Raw genomic sequence first — 22,058 nt, forward strand, 5'->3', positions numbered from 1 at the left:
AATAATTTATTTGACACTCAATTACCCAACTATTTTTTGAATCGTTTTGTTAAGCTTTTTCCTGTAATTCAGCGAATTTATTGCAATAGTTTACCATTCACGGTTTCGTCCATTGGTTCGGCGTCGTTGTTGTTGACGAAAACTTTGCCGTGGAGGTTTTCTGTCGTCTCGAAGTTTTTTACAGACAGCAACAAAAAATACATCGCCTTTCTTGCTCCAATCCTGCACATAGAACCATAATGGTTACTTATAAAAGTGATTGTTAGTTCAACTTTTTGGGTGAATCTTTTTTTTTCTACTTTTAGTGCAATCATGTCAACTATTCGTGTGAAAGAATCGCAAGGATATCAGGAGGCCATTTAAAATAGAATAGCTGATGCATTTGCAATTCTAACGAAAGAAGTTCATGACACCAATTTATAATGCCAAACACGTCGAACATTCGAAACTGTGCTAAAACTCAACATCCTACCAGAGTAGCAACCCGCACGAGATTGGAAACCGTTTAAATTTAATTGTAAGACAAATGTCTGGCTGCTCTGAAAGCACTTTATTTAATTTTGCCATTTAGCACATAATGAGCAGCAAAACTGTTGCTTTCCACACTTTCCAGAAAGTTGGACGCAAAAAGTATCACGATAAACGGCTGGTCCTGGCCTTTTTATTAAATTTCTAACTTTGTATCACTTTTTCGTGAGCGCCCTGATATACTGAAAAGCTTTCCGGTCTCACCGACGGTATCGCAGAACACGGAATATTCCATGCAGACTCGACTAGAGTGATGAAGGGATTTTGTCCTTTCCTGTAGATCCCGTAGAACTCCGAACCAGTAATGCCAGTCATTGCATCATTGTTGAAGTTTTTTTTTGCCTTGTCCAACCAACCAACCAACCACCTATCCTACCAACCAGCCGGCCAATCCCAAGGAAAACTGGGGGGTTCGTATTAAGAGCACTCGGATAATCCGGCCTGGAGTGGTGAACACAGACAGAGCCCGATGTTGAGCTCAAGTGGCTCTGTTCGACTCAATTGGCATTAGTCTGCTCAGTCAGGAGAGCAGATTGACAGAATCAAATTACCGATGTGAACCGGGTTAATGGGAATTAAATGAGTCGTGGTTAGTTACAACTGTAGCTGTTTTGTGTTCTGTCCTGAGAGGATTATACCGGTGGTGACTAACAGTTGCAAATGGTGTTCAGTCAAGAAATATTTAGCACAATATCGAAAGGATTTTTTTTCAATTTCAGTTTATTAGAAAAAAAATTCCGAACATAATCGTTTTGCCAATTTTTGAGTATTCGTTTACTAGAATATATGAGAAAAGAGAGCACTATCAAATGTCCTTCTTCTATAATTTCTGTTTTTTTTATAAAAAATAACTTAATTTAAATTTCAATAAATTGTAGCTCAGTCTCTATATTCTCTGAACGGAATCGGTCTTTGAACTCTTTAATTTCAATTTACTTCATGAAAAGGACAAACCAAACCAATAACATTTTTTCAGGAACTGCAGCGCTTAGGAAAATAAATAACCTGCAATTTCGTCCTACATAGTCATCGTTCATTCCATTCCATTAGATGGGTTATGAAAAATGGTAATCCTACAACAGCATAATTTTCTGCACTGTTTCCTCCACCATCACCGGGAACATCGTGTCCGTCTCTCTACGTGCACTTTTCAACATTTGAGTCCGTGGTGAATCTACAGCGAAGCCATCTCGTTTTGGACCCATTGTCGTCTGGGAATCACGTCCCATGGAATTATCTGTTGCCATATAAATATTCCCGCAATAACGTGTGAGCGCAAAAATTATGATACAGTACCCAGTTTTCCCCTCGGATACGAAATTCGTTGAGTTTGTACCGTTTGTGGTAATTTGTTCTACGTTTAGTTTGAATTGCAGTCTCGAATTTCACAGTCAGTACAGCTCAAGCATTTGTTTCTGCAGCTGATTGTTTTCGGGTTTTTAAAGATGCTTTTTTGCATCGTTAAAAAAGCAGAATTGTGCTGCCCTGTTTCGACGAAACCCAATTGCTGCACGTTGATCGCAGCTTTCCGATCAAAAACTTTACAAGTTCGTGATAGCCAACAAGTTCGCGTTTGTCAAGCGATTTGATGTTGTGGTCTGAAAACGGAATAATGGGGCACATCCTCGATGACGACATTCTAAGTTTACATCGAAAGCATATATTGCCGTCCATCCGTAGCATAGAGACAAAAACTTATCCTTTGGCGCGATTTGGCCAACAGCCACTACTCCAAGGTGGTGCTGAAGGGGTGAGATCGATTTTGTTCACCAACCAATGAGTCTTCCGCATTGCCTGGAATTTCGACCAATCGAAAAATACTTGGCAACATTGAAGCAGCGGCTTCAAAGAAACAGCGGAGCAGTCGGTGACATCCAGCAAATGCGTTGAAAGTCTTGAGAGTATTGCAAGTTTTGAAAGTCCGAAAAGTCTTGCCAGTCCGGAAAGTCTTGCCAATCCGGAAAGTCTTGCAAGTTCAGAAAGTTTTGCAAGTTCGGAAAGTCTTGCGAGTCAGGAATGTCATGCAAGCCCGGAAAGTCTTGCAAGTCCGAAAAGTCTTGAAAGTCGGGAAAGCCTTGGATATCTGGAAAGTTTTGCAAATCCGGAAAGCATTTCAAGTCCCGAATGATTCGAAAGCTCGGAAAGTCTTGAAAGTCTTGGCTAGAAACGTTCTAGATTTTCAAGACATTCAAGACTTTCAAGACTTTCAAGACTTTCAAGACTTTCAAGACTTTCAAGACTTTCAAGACTTTCAAGACTTTCAAGACTTTCAAGACTTTCAAGACTTTCAAGACTTTCAAGATTTTCAAGACTTTCAAGACTTTCAAGACTTTCAAGACTTTCAAGACTTTCAAGACTTTCAAGACTTTCAAGACTTTCAAGACTTTCAAGACTTTCAAGACTTTCAAAACTTTCAAGACTTTCAAGACATTCAAGACTTTCAAGACTTTCAAGACTTTCAAGACTTTCAAGACTTTCAAGACTTTCAAGACTTTCAAGACTTTCAAGACTTTCAAGACTTTCAAGACTTTCAAGACTTTCAAGACTTTCAAGACTTTCAAGACTTTCAAGACTTTCAAAATTTGCAAGACTTCCAAGACTCTCTCGATTTTCAAGATATTCAAGACTTTCAAGACATTCAAGACTTTCAATACTTTCAAGACTTTCAAGACATTCAAGACATTCAAGACATTCAAGACATTCAAGACATTCAAGACATTCAAGACATTCAAGACTTTCAAGACATTCAAGACATTCAAGACATTCAAGACTTTCAAGACTTTCAAAACTTTCAAGACTTTCAAGACTTTCAAGACTCCAGAAAATCCAGCAAACCCGAAAAGTCTAGGAAGTCCGGATAGCCTATAAAGTCTAGAAATTCCCGAAAAGTCTAGAAAGTCCGGAAAGTCTAGAAAATCTGGAATGTCTAGAAAGTCCGGAAAGTCTAGAAAGTCCGGGAAGTAGAGAAAGTCTGGAACTCCTAGAAAGTCCGAAAAGTGTAGAAAGTCCGGAAAGTCTAGAAAGTCCGGAAAGTATAGAAAGTTCTAAAAGTCTTCCAAATCTGGAAAATCTAGTCCAGAAAATATAGAAAAACCGGAAAGTCTAAAAAGTCGGGAATGTCTACATAGACCGGAAAGCCTAGAAAGTCTTGATAGTCTGTAATGTCTTGGAAACCCCGAAAATCTTGGAACAATTAAAACCGGAAACATTTAAAAGTCTTGAAAGTCTTCCAAGTCCGGAAAGTCCAAAAAGTCCTGAGAGTATAGAAAATCCGGAAAGTCTAGAAAGTCCGGATAGTCTTGAAAGTCCAGAAAGTCTTGAAAGTTCAGAAAGTCTAGAAAGTCTGAAACGACTAGAAAGTCCTTAAAGTCTTGAAAGCACGGAAAGTCTAGAAAATCCGGAAAGTCTAGAAAGTCCGGAAAGTCTTGAATGTTCAGAAAGTCTAGAAAGTCCGTAAAGTCAAGAATGTCCAGAAAGTCTAAGAAGTCCGGAAAGTCTTGAAATTCTGGAAAGTCTAGAAAATCTGGAAAATCTAGAAAATCCGGAAAGTCTAGAAAGTCCGGAAAGTCTAGACAATCCGGAAAGTCTAGAAAGTCTTGGAAGTCTAGAAAGTCTAGAAAGTCCGGAAAGTCTGGAAATTTTGGAAAGTCCGGAAAGTCCTAAAAGTCTTTCAAATCTGGAAAATCTAGTTCGGAAAATGTAGAATGTCCACATAGTCCGGAACACCTAGAAAGTCTTGATAGTCTGAAATGTCTTGGAAACCCAAAAAATCTTGAAGGCCCGGAAATTTTAAAAAGTCCTGAAAGTCTTCCAAGTCCGGAAAGTCCAAAAAGTCCCGAGAGTATAGAAAATCCGGAAAGTCTAGAAAGTCCGGAAATTCTTGAAAGTCCGGAAAGTCCTGGAAGTCCGCAAAGTCGTGGATGTCCGGGAAGTCTTGAAAGTCTGGAAACTTCCGAAAAGTCCGAAAAGTCTTCCTTGACCGAAAAATCTAGAGAGTCCGGAAAGTTTGGAGAGTCAGGAAAGTCTGGAATGTCTAGAAAGTCAGGAAAGTCTAGAAAGTCCGCAAACTCTAGGAAGAACGGAAAGTCTAGAAAATCCTAAAAGTCTAGTCCGGAAAGTATAGAAAATCCGGAAAGTCCAAAAAGTCCCGAAAGTATTGAAAATCCGGAAAGTCTAGAAAGTCCGGAAAGTCTAGAAAGTCCGAAAATACTTGATAGTCCGGAAAGTCTTGGAAGTCCGCAAAATCGTGGATGTCCGGGAAGTCTTGTAAGTCTGGAAACTTCCGAAAAGTCTTCCTAGTCCGGAAAGTCTAGAGAGTCCGGAAAGTTCGGAGAGTCAGGAATGTCTGGAATGTCTAGAAAGTCAGGAAAGTCTAGAAAGTCCGAAAACTCTAGAAAGTACGGAAAGTCTAGAAAATCCTAAAAGTCTAGTCCGGAAAGTATAGAAAATCCGGAAAGTCTAGGAAGTCGGGAATGTCTAGATAGTCCGGAAAGTCTAGAAAGTCTTAATAGTCGGAAATGTCTTGAAAACTTAGATAATCTTGAAGGCTCTGAAACTTTTGAAAGTCCTGAAAGTCTTCCAAGTCCAAAAAAAGTCCAAAAGTATTAGAAAGTCCGGAAAGTCTAGAGTGTCCGGAAAGTCTAGAAAGCCCGGAAAGTCCGGAAAGTCTTGAAAGTGTTGAAAGTCTTGAAAGTCCTAAAAGTCTCGAGAGACTCAACTGTCCTGAAAGTCTTGAAATGATTAAATTCAAACCCGTATTTTAACTATCGCGTATGTGGGGCGGTATTATAAAGAATACAGTTAAATTTTATTAAGCACGGTAATGATTTCAATGTCTTGTTTAAAACGAACTGAAACACCCAGTTGAGGCCATTCCATGGATCGAATATCAGTGTTGAATCCTGGAGAGGCATGAGATAGGAATTGTTGAGCACTTTGTTATCTAAGAATGAAATATGTTGTCAAACCTACAACTTATCTAGATTAATTACAGATCTGAATTTTTTCGGTTGCTTGTTGCAACATCTGCGTTTGTGGTAGACAAAATTGGTAGAACAAATTTTCGAGTTCATTAACAGCAATCCTGTCAATGGGATTTAATATTTATATGCCGGTCCAAATTCTTAAAAACAAACACTTGAAACTGATCCAACAAACTACTGCGATTACATGTGTTACCAAACTGGCATAATAACTTCATATTGAGCTAATAATTCCTACATTTCTTCAGTACTTTTAGAAGTAGTATTCACGTAATCCTCAAGGAACATCAATTGAAACTAGAAGGCAGACCAAACCCAGCACTGGTATCGATCGACGCAGTCAGCAGTTGTGCCCGGCAGCAGTGTAAACAGTGTAAACGAAACGATTTCTAATGGTGACAATAATTTAGTGACGATCCAGGTGCAGACTCCTGACAGCAAGCCACCAAACACACAATCCAATGCCACACCGGCGAGTTGATGTCTTCCGGCGTTCCGAACAAAATTCTAAAGACTTTCTACCACTCTCAGCAGCCCACCACTATCACCACTATTACCACCGAAGGCTACCATCGGCCGATCATCTAGCGTCCCTGCGTGCGTCTCGGTCCCGTCCACCACCGCCGCTATTTGTACAATAATCTCTAGAGATGGCGAAAGTTTCGGCATCCTCCCACCAAGATCCTACCGTAATTGATATGATGGAGATCAGCAAGAAACGGCCGCCAAAGCTTAAGTCCGCCGACCGAACGGTATCCGTGCGAATCGACAACTACTCGCCAGGAGCCGCCGGTGGCGGAAGCAGTCCTATTCTGCTCGACAACAGCCTTATCGTGCACCACAGTCCTATCGAACGCTTGTCGCCGGTGCCGCACCAGAAGCAACATGACCCGAAGGTATTCTTCCTGAACGAATCTTCCTCTTCGCTCAAAGCGGAAGACTACAGCGCGAATCCCCGGAAGCAAATGCGCCGCTCGGATACCCTTCACGTTTACTCACCCTCGATGCATCAGCTGCGGAAAGCTACATCATTTCACTCGAGAAGTAATAGCGGAGGTTCAAATCCGGACGAAATCGTAGCAGCTCCCATTATCCGACACAGCAGCGTTCGTCATTCGCACATCTACCCTCGCGAATATCTAGTCAAACAGGACAGTGGTGGTGGAACGAGTAGTGGTGGTGGTGAGGAAGAAGAGGAAATTCGTCCATCCGGAACGTTCGTTCATTCGCCAAATCCCAGCGGGAATCGCCGAAACTATCAAATGCACCGGTCATTCAATGAGCAACAGCAGAAACGGAATGCGGCGTTTCTGCGACGAGATTCGGTCAAGTTCCATTCCCTCGGTGATGACATGCCTGCGGAAGTGATAGAAAAAAGTCCACGTGAATCGAAAAAGTTCAGTTCGGCAAACGCTTCCCTTGAAAATGAAATCTACCGATCCCGAAGCAACAGTCGATCGGAGAAAAAGAACGAATCTTTCTCGGAATTCGTGACTCGACAGAACAGTAAAAAATACAACCAAAAGAACAGCACAACCAGTCTTGATCAGGCATTGCCTTACATCGGTGGTGGTGGAGCTGGCAGTTTTCGACGATCAGTGCTACAGCATTCCAACGCACACCTACTGAGTCCCAATCCGCTGTTCACGGACGAGTTCAAGCCGCAAAAATCACCGATTTTCGATCAGAAAAAATCATACAGTTTGCGTTACAAAAACGGTCGGGAGGCACGGGAAACATTTAAGGCGAAAAAATCCAAAAGTTTCATCATGGATTTGGAACCCCCGCCAGCGATCATCAGTGGCGGCAGTAGTCCTTACCGTAAAGACAGTATTGCGTTCACTCCGGAAGAGGTGGACAAAATCTACAAGGCTTCTCGGAAACTGTCTCCCAATCTGATACTGGACGACATCGGCCGAGAAATATCGCCCGTTCCGATGGACATCATGGACATCAACTACGGTGTTATCATGAAGACGTATCAAATGAATCGCCAGAAGTCAATGCGCAAAAGCCGACGGAAAGGTGACGGCAAAAAGCCGGAATTCGACGAGGACACTGAATCGAACCGAAAGCGAAAGCGGATAGCCTGCATCGTGATGACCGTGTTCATAGCCTTAGCGATATTCAGCATCCTAGCGGTCATCGTAACATTGACGCACACCAGCGCCGGTCCATCGCAAACGAAACCAACGTACACCTTTGCCCGGGATACGCCGATTCACGCCATTCCGACCTACACCATATCGAAGGATTCACCGAAACATTACAACGGAGGCAATTGATGCGGTAGCACTCGTAGTAAGCCCTGGGAATCGTTTCAGTACAGTGAACCGTTCTGCATAGCGGGCGGAAGTGACGCAGCAGGCTGCGACTTAGTGACGGTTAGCATCGTAGAGCTGTTTAGTTAGCAGTTACTAGTGGTTTAGTACTTAAACGACGTTGATTTGAGATGAACATTAACAATATCCAACGAAGTGCCAAGGACGACCCCGGAGCGGCTCTTAAGTCGCCCATGTGGGCGGCCACTCTTTTTTTTCTACTCAAAATTTCATCTGATCTGAAGAGCAAAACCAAACCGAACTGTCACTCAACAGCACTAAAGCGAAAGTGTTAATTAGAGTACTGCGTGTTTATGAACCACCATGCGCAAGAAGTAATGCATACGATATACGTGATTAGTGTTAACAAATGTCAAAAATAATCAACATTTTGAACCGGCGAAGTAAAATAATTAATAAATAACCTACCAGTAAATTAGCCAGGGTGATGTTACGATAACCTGCATACAAGTAAACCGAAAAGGAAAAATTAAATGAAATCTAAAACAACTTAATCTAAATCTAAACAAGTATTACATAATGTTTCTAAAGGACGACGCTAATCAAAACAGAAGGAACTCTGACACAACTAACCGTAATGTAAGCAACTCAGAAATCACAACACAGATAATCAAACAAACAAAAATATATCCAACGTTAAAGAATGCAATAACATGAATCAAACCCCGTTATCAACGAAGATTAAGCAAATTATACACCCTAAACAATACGAGACAAAACGGTAGAATAGCTCAAACTGACGTTAGAAAACAAAATGAACCACCAAAATGAAATCAGAACGCAATTGTTGATTCAGTGAACTATTTTTTTTTAGTCGATCTCGGGTGTGGGTGTGTGCGTGCGTTGCTGCCGTGGCTGGTCGGGATGAGTGAGAGGAATTGAACCGCGCCCGGTTTGCCCGGTGCTGCTGAACGTCCTCCGCAAACAGTGTCACATTTTAGTTCGGAAACCGAAAGATGAAAGGGAAGTGCAACGCCCATCCGGTATCCGTTTCCTCTTCTGATCCGAGCGAGAGGCTAGAAAAAAAGGACAAACCGGCGTTTTTTTTGTGATTTAGGCCCGTTTGTCAGCGTGCTTCTTCGGTGTGACAGCAGCAGCAGCAGCAAGTGGACAACCCAGAATGATTGGTCGCTGTTTTGTTTACCACCGACACACCGGAACGGATACGCACAGTGGTGCCCTGGGGAAATGTACTGCAAGTGATGCCACAGAAAATACGAAGAGGTAAATATTGAATCAAGCTCTGGCGGCTACCGAAAATAAACGGTTTCGAGGAAATTAGCTATCCTAATTCGTATAATTGTGTAATTGTGTATATTTTCTTAAAACATTAAACAGCTAACGACATAATCAAACAAAGTCTGAGTTTTGGCATCTGCATCCGATATGGCCCAAGCCACACTGACATTATTCCTTTGATTTATTCTAGACAGGGCATCAGCTTCTCGCATGCTTCTGTCAACTAGAAGCTGTTCTAGTATTCAGGAGTTGTTTTTAAATAAGACTCAAAGCAAATGTATTCAATATCATTAATCATTTCAACGAACACCATGACAATCGTTAATGACACAACCCCATCTCTCGATGAAAAAGATTTATGACTTATTTATTTTGCAATTAGCGTGCACTACAAAATGTATTGTAAAAAAGCAACGAGTATACGAGTAATAAATTGATCGGGAAAATTATCAACTTGCAAAAAAAACATTGTTTGGTGACACTAGTTTATTGTTTCCAATTAAAATTTCGGATTGATCCCTCCCAAACACAAGTAGGATAGATTTGCCACGTGAAAAATTTTCCTAATTTTTTTCTTTAAAGACTGAGGCAGTGTGTTTTAGGGTGGTTTAGAAAGCTATTTTCACGCTTCAAATCTAATTTTCTCAAAAACGATGACGAATACCAAAAAACCAACTGACAATCTCTTACAAAATTAGTTTAGATTATTCTGTGAAATTTTCAGAATGATTCAATGACTTTAGCGGTCGGGAAAGTCTTTTTCGGAAAGAAGAATTGCATAGCTGAAAACGCCGTCTTTCAACTTGTTCATTGAATATCTCGCCTTCAAAAGCATGGATTAAAAATCTATCCTGACAATGTTTAGATAATTTAATTTAGATGCGATTAGTGCATAAAAACATAGATGTTGTCGCGATAAAAATGATGTGAATGTTATTTTTGTGAAGGTAAGTTGATTTCTTTGGTGGCGCAATTTTTTCCTGCTCCAGTTCCCCCAGGTCCAGGTCAAGTAGCGAAACATGAGAGAGAAATAAAATCGGCTCAAAAAGGCTGCCAAATAAGCGGTAGCTTTATTGGAATTTATGTGATGTAGTAAAACTTGTAACCGAAAACATCAAAATTTTCTTGGTCTCCCGGCCACATCGAGAGCCATATATATATATATATATATATATATATATATATATATATATATATATATATATATATATATATATATATATATATATATATATATATATATATATATATATATATATATATATATATATATATATATATATATATATATATATATATATATATATATATATATATATATATATATATATATATATATATATATATATATATATATATATATATATATATATATATATATATATATATATATATATATATATATATATATATAGAAATATATATATATATATATAGAAAACCCCAAAAATATGATTATTTTAAAAATGGATTTAATGAATAGGTTCCGGAAAACAATTTTTAGTGTCGATCCAAAATACAAGATGGCGACTTCCGGTTTAGAGATATTATTTGAAAACTCTTATAATTGAATCTTTCTTTTGGAACGGATTTGATAATTAGATGCATGAAAACGATGTTTGAGGTTGTTCCGAAATCCAAACTGGCAACTTCCAGATTATCCCATAAACGGAAATTTCCGGAAAACGATGTTTGATGTCGTTTCGTATTCCAATATAGCGACCTTCGGTTTATTATTCCTTTAAAACCCCTTTAAAATAAGAGTATTTTAGGAACAGAATAAATATCAGGACACGACATTTAAGCTCGTTTCGAAATTCAATATGGTATATCGACATATCTTAAAAATCCTTACTCATACCTTAAGGTATTTCAACAAATATCAATGAACCGGAGGTTACCATCTTGGATTTCGGATCGACTTCAAATGTATATTTTGGATGCTCTTTCTTCAAGTCATAGTAAATAGAAAACTGTTATTTGTTCAAAAATAGTGCTAAAAAAAGTTCCAGAATATCAACTGAGCACTTAAAAAAAATACACTGAGAAAGAAGCAAAGCAAAGGCATTACATCCCTTTTGTGGAATTTGACCTTTCTGTTTCAACAGACTTCGCAGCCGATTCTTAGTGTACAGTATCATTGCATAGCTAGTACTATGGATCCTACACGGGGAAAAATCTATTGCCGGTACCATGATTTTTTAATCATGAAATCATGAACCATGTCTTCTCATGAAATTTCTTGAGCAAAATAATTGATATCATGAAAATTTTCATGAAAGAAGTGTTATTGTTCATGATATCAATTGTTTTGATCATGAAATCATGACTTATTATTCATGATAGACATGATTCATGATTTCATGATTTTTAATCATGGTTCCGGCACTAGATTTTTATCCGTGTACTGACACTAAGAATCCTTCCAGGTCGGGGCTCGAACATACGACAACTGGCTTGTAAAACCAGCGTCCTATACATTGAACCGTCAACCCGGGACGAAAAAGAAAGAAGCTAAATGCTTTTTAAAAAATAAGAGAATGAACCGTAAAATATTTAAATAAATATAATTTGTTTCGCAATGTTTGTATTTTGAACCTGTTATAAAAACAACATTCGACATTAATTTGATTAGTGTTATGTTTTTTAATTGTTCAATTGGAATGTTACACCTAAAGTTCGAGTAAAGCGCTGTGAAAAAAGATCGTCTAACTAACACAGAAAATAAAGTCAACTTGAACAGATTTCAGTAAATCCCAAGTATAGAATCATCTGCTAACATATCAAAGTAACATTTTTTTGTTCCGGCAGATCATTTCTGACTAGTTTGCAATAAGAAATTTAAGTTATTGTTACTAACATCTTATCTTTTGGGTGACTCAATTTTGACTAGTGACTGGCGACATATTTCAGATAATCTTGTAATCTTGTAACATGTATGGTACTGCTACATCGATTCACAATAACGATTTTGACATACGCATACGTGCTCAAAATGGTTTCGAAACGTCAAATAAACTTCAACTAGTAACTAAAAGTATACCTTTTGGCTTTCAGATTTGTTTAAATTATTTAACGATAACTTATAATTGCTCATTAGTTCAATATGACAAAAAGATGTGGATATTGGAAACTTAAATAGCTATTTGGTAACTAATTATGTCATAAAGAAAATTGCTGTTACTTTTTTTAACCTGTGCAACATAAAAAACATGCAACATAGTTTTAACTTAGTACTAGTAGCAAATGGCTACTTGGTAATAAAGGTCATTTATAGAGCATGTAGACTCTTTGGAGGGAGATATGGATTTAGTAAAAGTCTTCGACGAGGGGAAAGGAAGGAAAGTTTCGCGTTAAGTCTCCGTAGACTTAACAGTTCATGTTGAACTGTTTTACCAATTAGCAGTTCAACATAAGCCGGAAAGCAGAAATTATGTTTTTTTTTATAATTGCATAACACTTCTTTATATTCGTACCAAAATACAATGTCCTAACCGACTTTTTATACGACAAGTCGAAGACGATACGTGAACTAAACGCAAAAGGGTACGTGTCCCAATCACAACAATTGGTTAACCCTTAAATGGTCATCACCTAAATCGATTATAAGGATGAAATTTTGTGCCAGAAACTGTTCGCAAAGTTGTTCGCTTGAGTTGAACGAATCGTCGCACAAAGCGTAACAGACAAAACCGACTCATAGAAACCAGGAATGTTTTCAGTCATTAATAATTCACCAGGCCCTACCTGCCGATGAGATGAAATTTACGTAAAAGTATTCACTTGACACGCATGAGAGCGCGAGGTCGATTTTCGTTATCGATTTAATAACTGTTGAAATAATAACTTACTGGACATTCACTATCAATATATTTCATTCCGTTCAATTGACTTTCGTTGTCATCTTCTAATTAGTAGAAGGTTGTTATATTATAAGTTTTCTTTGCGTCCATGTGATGTGTAATTTTTGCTTACGAAATAATGCCACCGAACTTAATGTGCATTTCTCACGCCAATACAGAAAACAGTGAAAAGATTATGAAATTCACCAGAAATATTTTCAAATTTTGGTTATATCGGCTAAAGTTTTACAACTTTTAATTGCATGTTCAGATTCATTGTGAAATTTTGCTTCAAACACTATTTATCAGTTCTAAAATCATCCCCATGGAACGGAACAATAACCGATTATACACTTCAAAAACCTGTTTTTATTCACTTAGTGGTGTAATGATGTCTTTCTCATATTACTCATAATTTCATAAATATTACCGTGCCATTCGCAAAAAAAACTGTTTATTGAATAGAAATAGGCAAGATTGTTCGGACTTAATCTAAATAAACTCTCCAATTTCGTGTTTACCCTGTAGTTCCGGAACCGGAAGTAGTTTCCACAAAAAATTGAGGAATTCCGTATGAAACTGTAAGACTTGAATTTAAATTTATTTGAAAACTTCGGTCACACGTATCATTAAATAGTTAAAAATTTTATCAACCGCAGCACCGGCTTCTACCAATATCACTTACCAGTAGCAGACAACCGTAACCGTTTCGTTTTCTTTATAGCATGTAGGAAATAGAACAAATCACACATCGTTCATGTTGTGTTTTCTTCTTCTAAGGTTGCACGTACCGATGTTGTCATTCTATATGGCGATTTGAAAACGTTGACACTCATCGCCCTCTAACTGCGGAACCGGAAGTCAGATTCGGATGAAATTTCACAGTAGCTTCAAAGATAATATGAGCTTTAATTAAAATCAAGAGAATCAAGAGAATCAAGAGAATCAAGAGAAATCGAAGTGAATTCTACTTTTGAGTTTTTCTGCACCATTTTCTGTGCTTCCGGAACAAGAAAAGGGGGGACCAGTGGTGCCGAATAAGGTTTCATACCATATAGTATATATATATATATATATATATATATATATATATATATATATATATATATATATATATATATATATATATATATATATATATATATATATATATATATATATATATATATATATATATATATATATATATATATATATATAGTTTTCATAGTGATTGCAAAGCCTATCTAAATGTAAAAGGCAAAACCAATTACGGCTCGGCATGGCAAAACCAATTACGGCAATTACTCTTGTACGCACAGATAGGCAAACGATGATTCAAATTCACTGATTCAAATTCACACCTGAAATAGCTGCAGGAGTAGTGCACATATACATATGTATAAGTTTGAACATGTTGCGAGGTGTCGATTTTGAAATAAAAGCGTACTTTCTTCTCGAATACACCTCGTTGTTGATTTCTTGTCCCAATTGTTCTCCAATATAAAAGAAAAATATCACACAATTTTCTGTACATCTGAAAAGACTACGCAGACATTTGGTTGAGGAGGGGGAAGGGTATTTAAATACTCTACGAAAGTAGGCAGGAAGCAAAATTGACCATGGTTTCGGGAAACATTTTATTTTCGTGTTATATCATGGTATCAAAAGCAATTCAGTCAATTAGGGGTTAGCCAAATTTTGTGCTAGGGCACATAACCGTTTTTATTATTTTTACGTGTCTTCTTTGACTCATCAGTGCAGAGCGGTTCAAATTGAACTGCTTAGTGCTAAACTCGGCAATTTCATTTGAACCGCTAAGCAGACGTAAAGTTTCTGCTATTTACAGAACACTTCTTGTTTTGCAACTGAGTTGACTAACCCCTAAATGACCAAACCTGCATCGGCCAGAAATAGTTTCCCGAAACCACACGGAACCACCCGCGATCCCATTTCAACCAGAATATTAGTTGATTTTCTGAATTCGATTGGTTAAAATTTGGTACAACTAATCGATTGTTGTTTTAACTAAACTGTCATTTTTGTTTTACGATTAGCAGAAACGATGGTTGAAACAACTAATTCAAATGTTTGAAAAAAATGCTGTCAATTAGTGAGGACACATACCTTTCAATTTCAACAAATATTTTAGTTGAAATAACTGGTGTTGTTATTGAAACAAAATTCTGTTAGTTGAACAATAAATCGGTTTTATTTGTTTTAGTTAAAGTTATGCACTGATAATTTTAGTCAATTCATATGAGCTTGGGTGCATCAACCGCTGGGAATTAAAATTTTGCGACGGCAATTCAAACGCGCCATTCAATCGCAGCACGTTTTGTGTGTTTGAAATCCTTCGCTCCTGTTACTTTTATAAATTAAATTCATATCAAAAAGCGTTTTATTGCTAATGCATGAACATCATCATCGGTATCAAACAGCTGGAAGTAAAACAGTCTGCTGGAAGTAAATAATGATCGAATTTGAAGCATAAAATTTTTGCGCATACCTGAAAGTTTACGAGATGGTTATTCATTACCATTTTTTAATTTGTCACCAAATCTTTCTCATCTCAAACAAGGTTAACTTTATCACAACACCGCTGTTAGATAAACACTTGTTATCATAAAATTCTCAAATCGAATGAACACAATTTCACCAAACGCTTTAACCATCGATGTTGTTTTCATTGACATTTTGAAGCGACGCGAACAGAGTTCAATTAAAAAGTTGTTGATTTTGCATTGCAATTATTGTTTTGCTTTCAACTGTCTCCGACATTTGACAGCATTCAAAACAATATATTTTTCAACTACTTGAATATATGCAAATCAAAAGCCATATTGGTTGAATCAAAAAGAAATTAGTTAAATCAACTATCGCAAAAATCAAAAACTGCGATATCGCAATTTTATGATCGAAGGGTTCTCCGTGCATGGTCAATTTTGCTTTCTGCCTACTTTCGTAGAGTATTTAAATACATCCCCTTCCCCCTCCTCAACCAAATGTCTACGTAATCTTTTCAGATGTGTTCTGTAAAAAGCAGAAACTTTACGTCTGCTTACCGGTTCAAACTGAACTGCCAAGTTTAGCACTAAGCAGATCAATTTGAACTGCTCTGCACTGATGAGTCAAAGACGAAACGTAAAATTAATAATTCAGTCAAGTTTTTCGCTTATTTCGTTGATTTCGATGCTCTTCAATGTAATCGATTTTCTGACGTAATAACCTGGTTCAAGGCCTGAGGACAGTGGGTCCAGGAAATTAAAGCGGATAAAATGATGGTTAATGGTTAATGACAAACTGTTTTGTGGAACAAAAAATAGAATTACTCACATACAACACGGACTTATTAAAGGATGTTCCACTGCTACTAATTTACTGGAATTTGTCATCTAGGGTAAGGGCTCCCTATTTCATCTCATTTGTAAGGACGTTACCTCAAAAACCTGATTTAGCCACTAAAATCACTATTAAAAACCTGATTTAGCCACTAAAATCACGTCTTGCTCCATATTGGGAATTGATTCACATTCCTCGGAAATTAAAATAATATTTGAAAAATCAGCCAAAAACGCTTCTGATATGTTCACTACTGTGCTCCTAATTTCATCTCAAAGGTTTTATATTCATCTTATCGTTGGTCCTTTATTCGTCCCATAAACTAGCAATGGCGACAGCAATCAAACCAAAATATTGCACTATTACACTCTCAGGTTCAAAATGTCAGAATTTCCCTTCAAAAGGGCCTAATACCAGCTATGAGACAACACCGTTAGAAACAGTTTGAAACTATTTCGACGTTTAAAATTTTTTGGATCGTTTTCGTTACCTTACGTTTCAAATTTAAAATTTTACTGTGCAGTTAATTTGGAAAACTTAAAAAAAAAGAATTGTAACTATTTAGGCATTAGCCCTTCTAAAAACAAAATGCTGAATCAGAGATGCCATTTATATAGATTTATCTATATTTTATAGATTTTGGGCGTTCGCATACTGATTAAAATCGGATTGCAGATTTTATACAGATTTTCTAAATTTAACACAGATTTATAAAGGTTCATAAAAAGTGAGAAGTAAACTGTTACACTTTTCTCTCTGAGTATCTGTTAATATTTGATTGCAGTACTTCATCAAAAGTTTATTAATAAACGGAAAAATCACATGTTAAAATGGAAATGTTTTGTGCAGATATTAGATGATGAACACTGATAAACCTTTATATTAAAATTTTAAACCAATTTGAATTGATTCATTTTATTAGTGAAAACAGATAGAGCAGCCACATATTTTCTATGAAAATATCTGGCATCTCTGTGCACAGCCGATGAAACACACACACTTAACAGGTGACGTATAGCGGAAAGAAACCAGTGCCACTAGATTTGCCAAAATAGTTATTTCATTAGTATTTCTCACGCTTTTTCTGGTAATATTCGAAGCCGAAACAGTTTTATTGAAATATACCTTATAATCAAAAAAGAACCGGAACTTTCATTTTAAAATTCCCGCGCTTGTCCAATCGGTAAACTTTTATTCTCTCAACGTTGGCAACACTTTTATACACATTCTGTAAAATTTTGACGCATATCGTACGATTAGTTTTTGTTTGGCGTCCATACAAAGAAGTTGAAAAATTTTCGTGTGGCGATTTTTATAATGGATGAAAATTTAGAACAACGTGCATGCATCAAATTTTGTGTTGCAAATGAATTTAAGTGTTCCGAAACGTTGAAAATGTTAGAAAAGGCCTTTGGTGAATCGTGTCTAGGAAAAACACAGGCATACGAGTGGTATAAACGCCTCAAAGGTGGTCGTACAAGCTTGGATCATGATGAGATCCCTGGCCGCCCAACAACATCTGTTACTGAAGAAAACATTGAATCGGCGAAGCAAATCGTGTTGCAAAATCGTTCTGTACCGATTAGAGAGATTGCTGTGTTGTTGGGCATCTCTTATGGATCAGCCGAACACATTTTAACTGATGTTTTGGGTTTGAAACGCGTCGCTTCTTGGCTGAAGCCAAAAAATCTGAATTTCATTCTAAAACAGCGTCGTGTTGATGTGGCCAAAGAGATGATTTCCAACGCAGATAGTGACTCCACATTCATCAAATGCATCATAACTGGTGATGAGGTGTGGATCTATGAATATGACGTCGAAACCGCACAACAATCGACCGAATGGCGCTTCGAAGGCGAGCCGTTGTTCTAAAATTTCATCCATTATAAAAATCGCCACACGAAAATTTTTCAACTTCTTTGTATAGACGCCAAACAAAAACTAATCGTACGATATGCGTCAAAATTTGACAGAATGTGTATAAAAGAGTTGCCAACGTTGAGAGAATAAAAATTTACCGATTGAACAAGCGCGGGAGTTTTAAAATGAAAATTCCGGTTCTTTTTTTATCATAAGGTTAATATCAACAATATAATTAAACTAATGTCATGGATACCAAAAAAATACTTGTTGATGATTATTTGAAGAAGGAAAACAATTTTTTTTTTGTAACATTATGAGAAAACTTGGCAACTTTGCAAAACCAAATGAGATGAAAACAAAGCGCAATCAAGTGAACTAAGTGAAAAACTTTCATCTCATATTCTTGAAGTCTTTTTTTTTTTGCTTGTCGGGTAATTTTTGAAGTTTTTAATCCTTAATTAAATTAGTAGATAATCAGAAACATCACCAACTGTAAATCTTGAGACGAAAATGTGTCCTAAATTGAAAAGTAAGTTTGTTTTAAATGAAAAAAACGATCACCGAAGAATTTAACCCCTTTTCTTCTAATGAGAAAGTGTTACAATAGCTTGAATAATCATTTTAAAACATTCTACAGTTTGGTTCAGGTACGTTGTAAGATATTATTCATGTTCAAAGTAATGAGGTGAAGGGATGAGATGGAAATAGGAGCTCAGATGAAATAGGGAGCCGTTACCCTATATCCTGATCACTATGGACATAACAACGAAAATTCTCCAACGATCATATTATGTAAAATAGTAATGTATTATTGATCACAAAATTTAAAACCAAACACTGTCTAGCACCCCCGCTTTTGTGGAGCACCGCAAAATTGAATTTATGATTACGTTTATCTGGTCATTCAAATTCAACTGTTTATCTGTTGAATCTATTTTTAATTCATCGTACAAAGAATTGTTCAAGTTTCTCATCGTCAAGCAGCCCTTCCAGCGACCACCAGACTCGCTTGGCATACAATTTCCCAATCCTTAGATTCCCCCCATTCACCCACTGCATCACCCAGGACACCATAGTCAGTGAGTGGGCACTGAAGCACAAAGCTATCCCTTACTAACTCACGCTACCCGTATTATCTCCCGGTAAGGATCCTGCTTCGCTTACTCGCTTTTGTTCGAAATTGAATCTAAGTGACTGATAATGTTTGTTCATTTGGGTCCGTTTCGTACTTGCTTTTATTGTGATTGCCCAGAGTTGGGACGGCAAAAGGATCTCCCGCATGAAATCTGCGTCTGTCATACGGATTGGGTGGTCCATACGAAATGGTTGTTGATTTCTTGCTTCACAATTCAGACACCCCCACACCACCCCTGCGCTTTGGCCAATTCCTGCTACCAACTCGTGTTCCGATACAGGTCATAAGCCAGAACCATGATGTTCATATTCGGTTCGTTTTCCATGGCGGGCCGTTGTATGAATATGGTGCTAGAATTGTTTATGCGATGTTGAGTCGAAAGAAACATGTTTCGGGTATATCTGATTTGGTTGTAAGCGTACACTTCGAATGGAACTGAGTTTCTTAAAGCAGAATGTGTTACAGCTTAGCTCTTCGCCTCGCAATGTGTAATAAATTGAAGCTTGATCAGTTTGAGTTTACTTAATTTAAAGAAATTTATATTTTTCTGTTATTTTGGATGAATCTGACATCCGAAAATCTCCCACAGTACATTTCATAATCAAAACAAGTCACACACTAAAAAAATCTCGTGCCGAATTGGATATCATTTCTCAAATATTAATATCTCTTATAGAAAATCATTTTTTGTGCCAAAAAAGACTGGCTCATTTATGACTTCACTAGCAAATTTAGCGTAATATTTGTATTTGTTTTTGTGCATCTGTTTTTTAGTCAGTCTAAATCACAGATTTTAAATAGCATTCGGGATTAATTGGTATACGGATTAGTTAAATTTGGTAGTTTTTACCACAATCTAGTTGCAGACTGAAAAAAATAATACTAAAAGTTTGATATATCTCTCAAATTATAGTGCAGATTTCTAAGCAACCTAAAGTTGGTTATGGTTAAAAACAGATTGAAAGAAAATTATGACATTTTCGCTGTGTGCCCCGTTTTTCTCCAAACCTTAGTTTCGAGTTCACCTCTTTCCCCTAAAGGTATGTTGGTACGCGAGCGACGGGGAAAATAATTTTAATTCGTACACGACTACCGGAGAAAATCTTTGCAAATACGGGCTCGTATTGTGAGCCGGGTTCAAGATGATAAACGATAGCGCTTTGCGGGCTTTGAAAAATCCACGCAAAGCATCAGCGAGTTTCTTCGGTCGATCCGTGCAACGGTGAAGTCGAATTTGTATGCCTTCGCCGTTTGTCAATGCAAAGTTTTTTTTTCTGCGGTTGGGAGAAAGTGAATGAAAATTAAGTGCTTTTCCCCGATCGGGGGAGTACGATTGTCGAATAATTGAAATAATGCTGGATAATGTTCCAAACGGCTCTGCCGAAGAGAGCAGGTGTTGCCGAACTGTAGACAAATTCATTACGAGGAATTAAAATTCCCAAGAACGATGAAAGTGTATGACAATTCATAACTGATACCGAAATAGATGATAATAATTTGTAAGATCGTAGCATATTTATTTCATTATTATCCAATATTGGAAGTTTTAATTTTAATGCTTATTTCCATTCTTCTCGTTACAGGTAAGCGTTGCATCCAATCAAAGTTAAGTATACACTTTTAATAAGGAAAAATCATCACATTACATCATATGATATTTTTATACTGGTTGACAAGACAGAGGATATCGTAGAGCGGAAAGCTACGGTAATGAGTTTGATGCATAAATATGAAACTTTGGTTACTGTGATGATAAATGTATAGAAAAAAGTTACTTTTAAAAACGACGGCCTGGAGAAGACTTGAAGTTTTCTAAACAAGTTAATTCAAATGTTTATACTTTTCTATCTACACATTAGAGATGGCTGTGTAAGTTTTTTTAAACCCGATCCCGACCCGTACCCGGTCGAAAATAACAACCTTTTACCTGTACCAGACTCCAACTCGAGAATTTCTTTTTTCAAAACTCGAACCCGACCCATACCCGATAAAATATGAAAATCAGTTCGTGCTCGCATCTCATCAGACACAGTCGACAATTGCTTACGGTCGAGACGATAGAAACAAAGACAATACAGTGTAGTGAACAATAGAGTGTACGAAATGGGCAAATACGATTTAACAAAGCCTGAAACTTGGCCTACAAGGCCAAACTCAATTTGTATTGATTTCAAGCGCCGCAAAGTTAGACCAGCAGCAACCGAAATTAAAATCTTGCTTAAGGAACTAATGCATCTAAACGTTACTGATGTAAGTGAGATTCAATTCAACAAGGCGTCCAACATTACATTAGGTGTACATTATGTTCAAACGTGAAAAAGATGCAATTGCATTTGCTTCGGTTAATAACGGGGTGCACAGTATTGACAATGTTAAATATAAAATCCTTGTGTACATGGTGGACAATGCCATAGAAGTACGCGTGCATGACCTTCCCCCGCAGACCAGCGATGGGTATGTTCGGGAAAGTATGTCGCAGTACGGTGAAGTTCTTTCCATCAAAAGGAAAGTATGGCGGAATTTTTTTCCGGGTATCCGGAATGGCCTGCGAGTGATACGTATGCAACTACGTAAAGCAATTCCATCTTACAGGGTCCGGCACCCGAAGTGTAACCAATTAAAAAGGCCATAAATTCAGTTTGGAAAATTACTTTTACTTAATTCAAAGTACAAAATGTGTAAAAATAATACAAAATTCAGAATCAATTCACTTTTGCTCGATATGACCACCTTTTGCCTTGACTTGATGACTTGAGAGAGCGAAGGAGTTGCTTCGTTTGGCCGAATGCGGTCAATTTCCGAACAT

General features: G+C 37.3%; 2 protein-coding genes across 11 annotated transcripts in view; both read left to right on the forward strand.

Moving 5' to 3' along the window:
• The window catches only part of LOC131434913 (uncharacterized), a 186,057-nt gene extending 165,118 nt beyond the window's left edge, over positions 1–20,939 (forward strand). For all 5 annotated transcript variants that reach the window (XM_058602185.1, XM_058602184.1, XM_058602182.1 and 2 more), the window contains 2 exons: positions 5,759–9,076; positions 20,836–20,939. In XM_058602185.1, the coding sequence (XP_058458168.1) occupies positions 6,161–7,795 (1,635 nt within the window). In that variant the 5' untranslated portion in view covers positions 5,759–6,160 and the 3' untranslated portion in view covers positions 7,796–9,076; positions 20,836–20,939. The remainder of the gene's footprint in view (positions 1–5,758; positions 9,077–20,835) is intronic.
• The window catches only part of LOC131434911 (uncharacterized), a 435,240-nt gene that overhangs the window by 379,400 nt on the left and 33,782 nt on the right, over positions 1–22,058 (forward strand). The gene's annotated exons all lie outside the window — the stretch shown is intronic.

This window comes from Malaya genurostris, chromosome 3 (assembly GCF_030247185.1).
Source record: "Malaya genurostris strain Urasoe2022 chromosome 3, Malgen_1.1, whole genome shotgun sequence".
Classification (NCBI taxonomy): domain Eukaryota; kingdom Metazoa; phylum Arthropoda; class Insecta; order Diptera; family Culicidae; genus Malaya; species Malaya genurostris.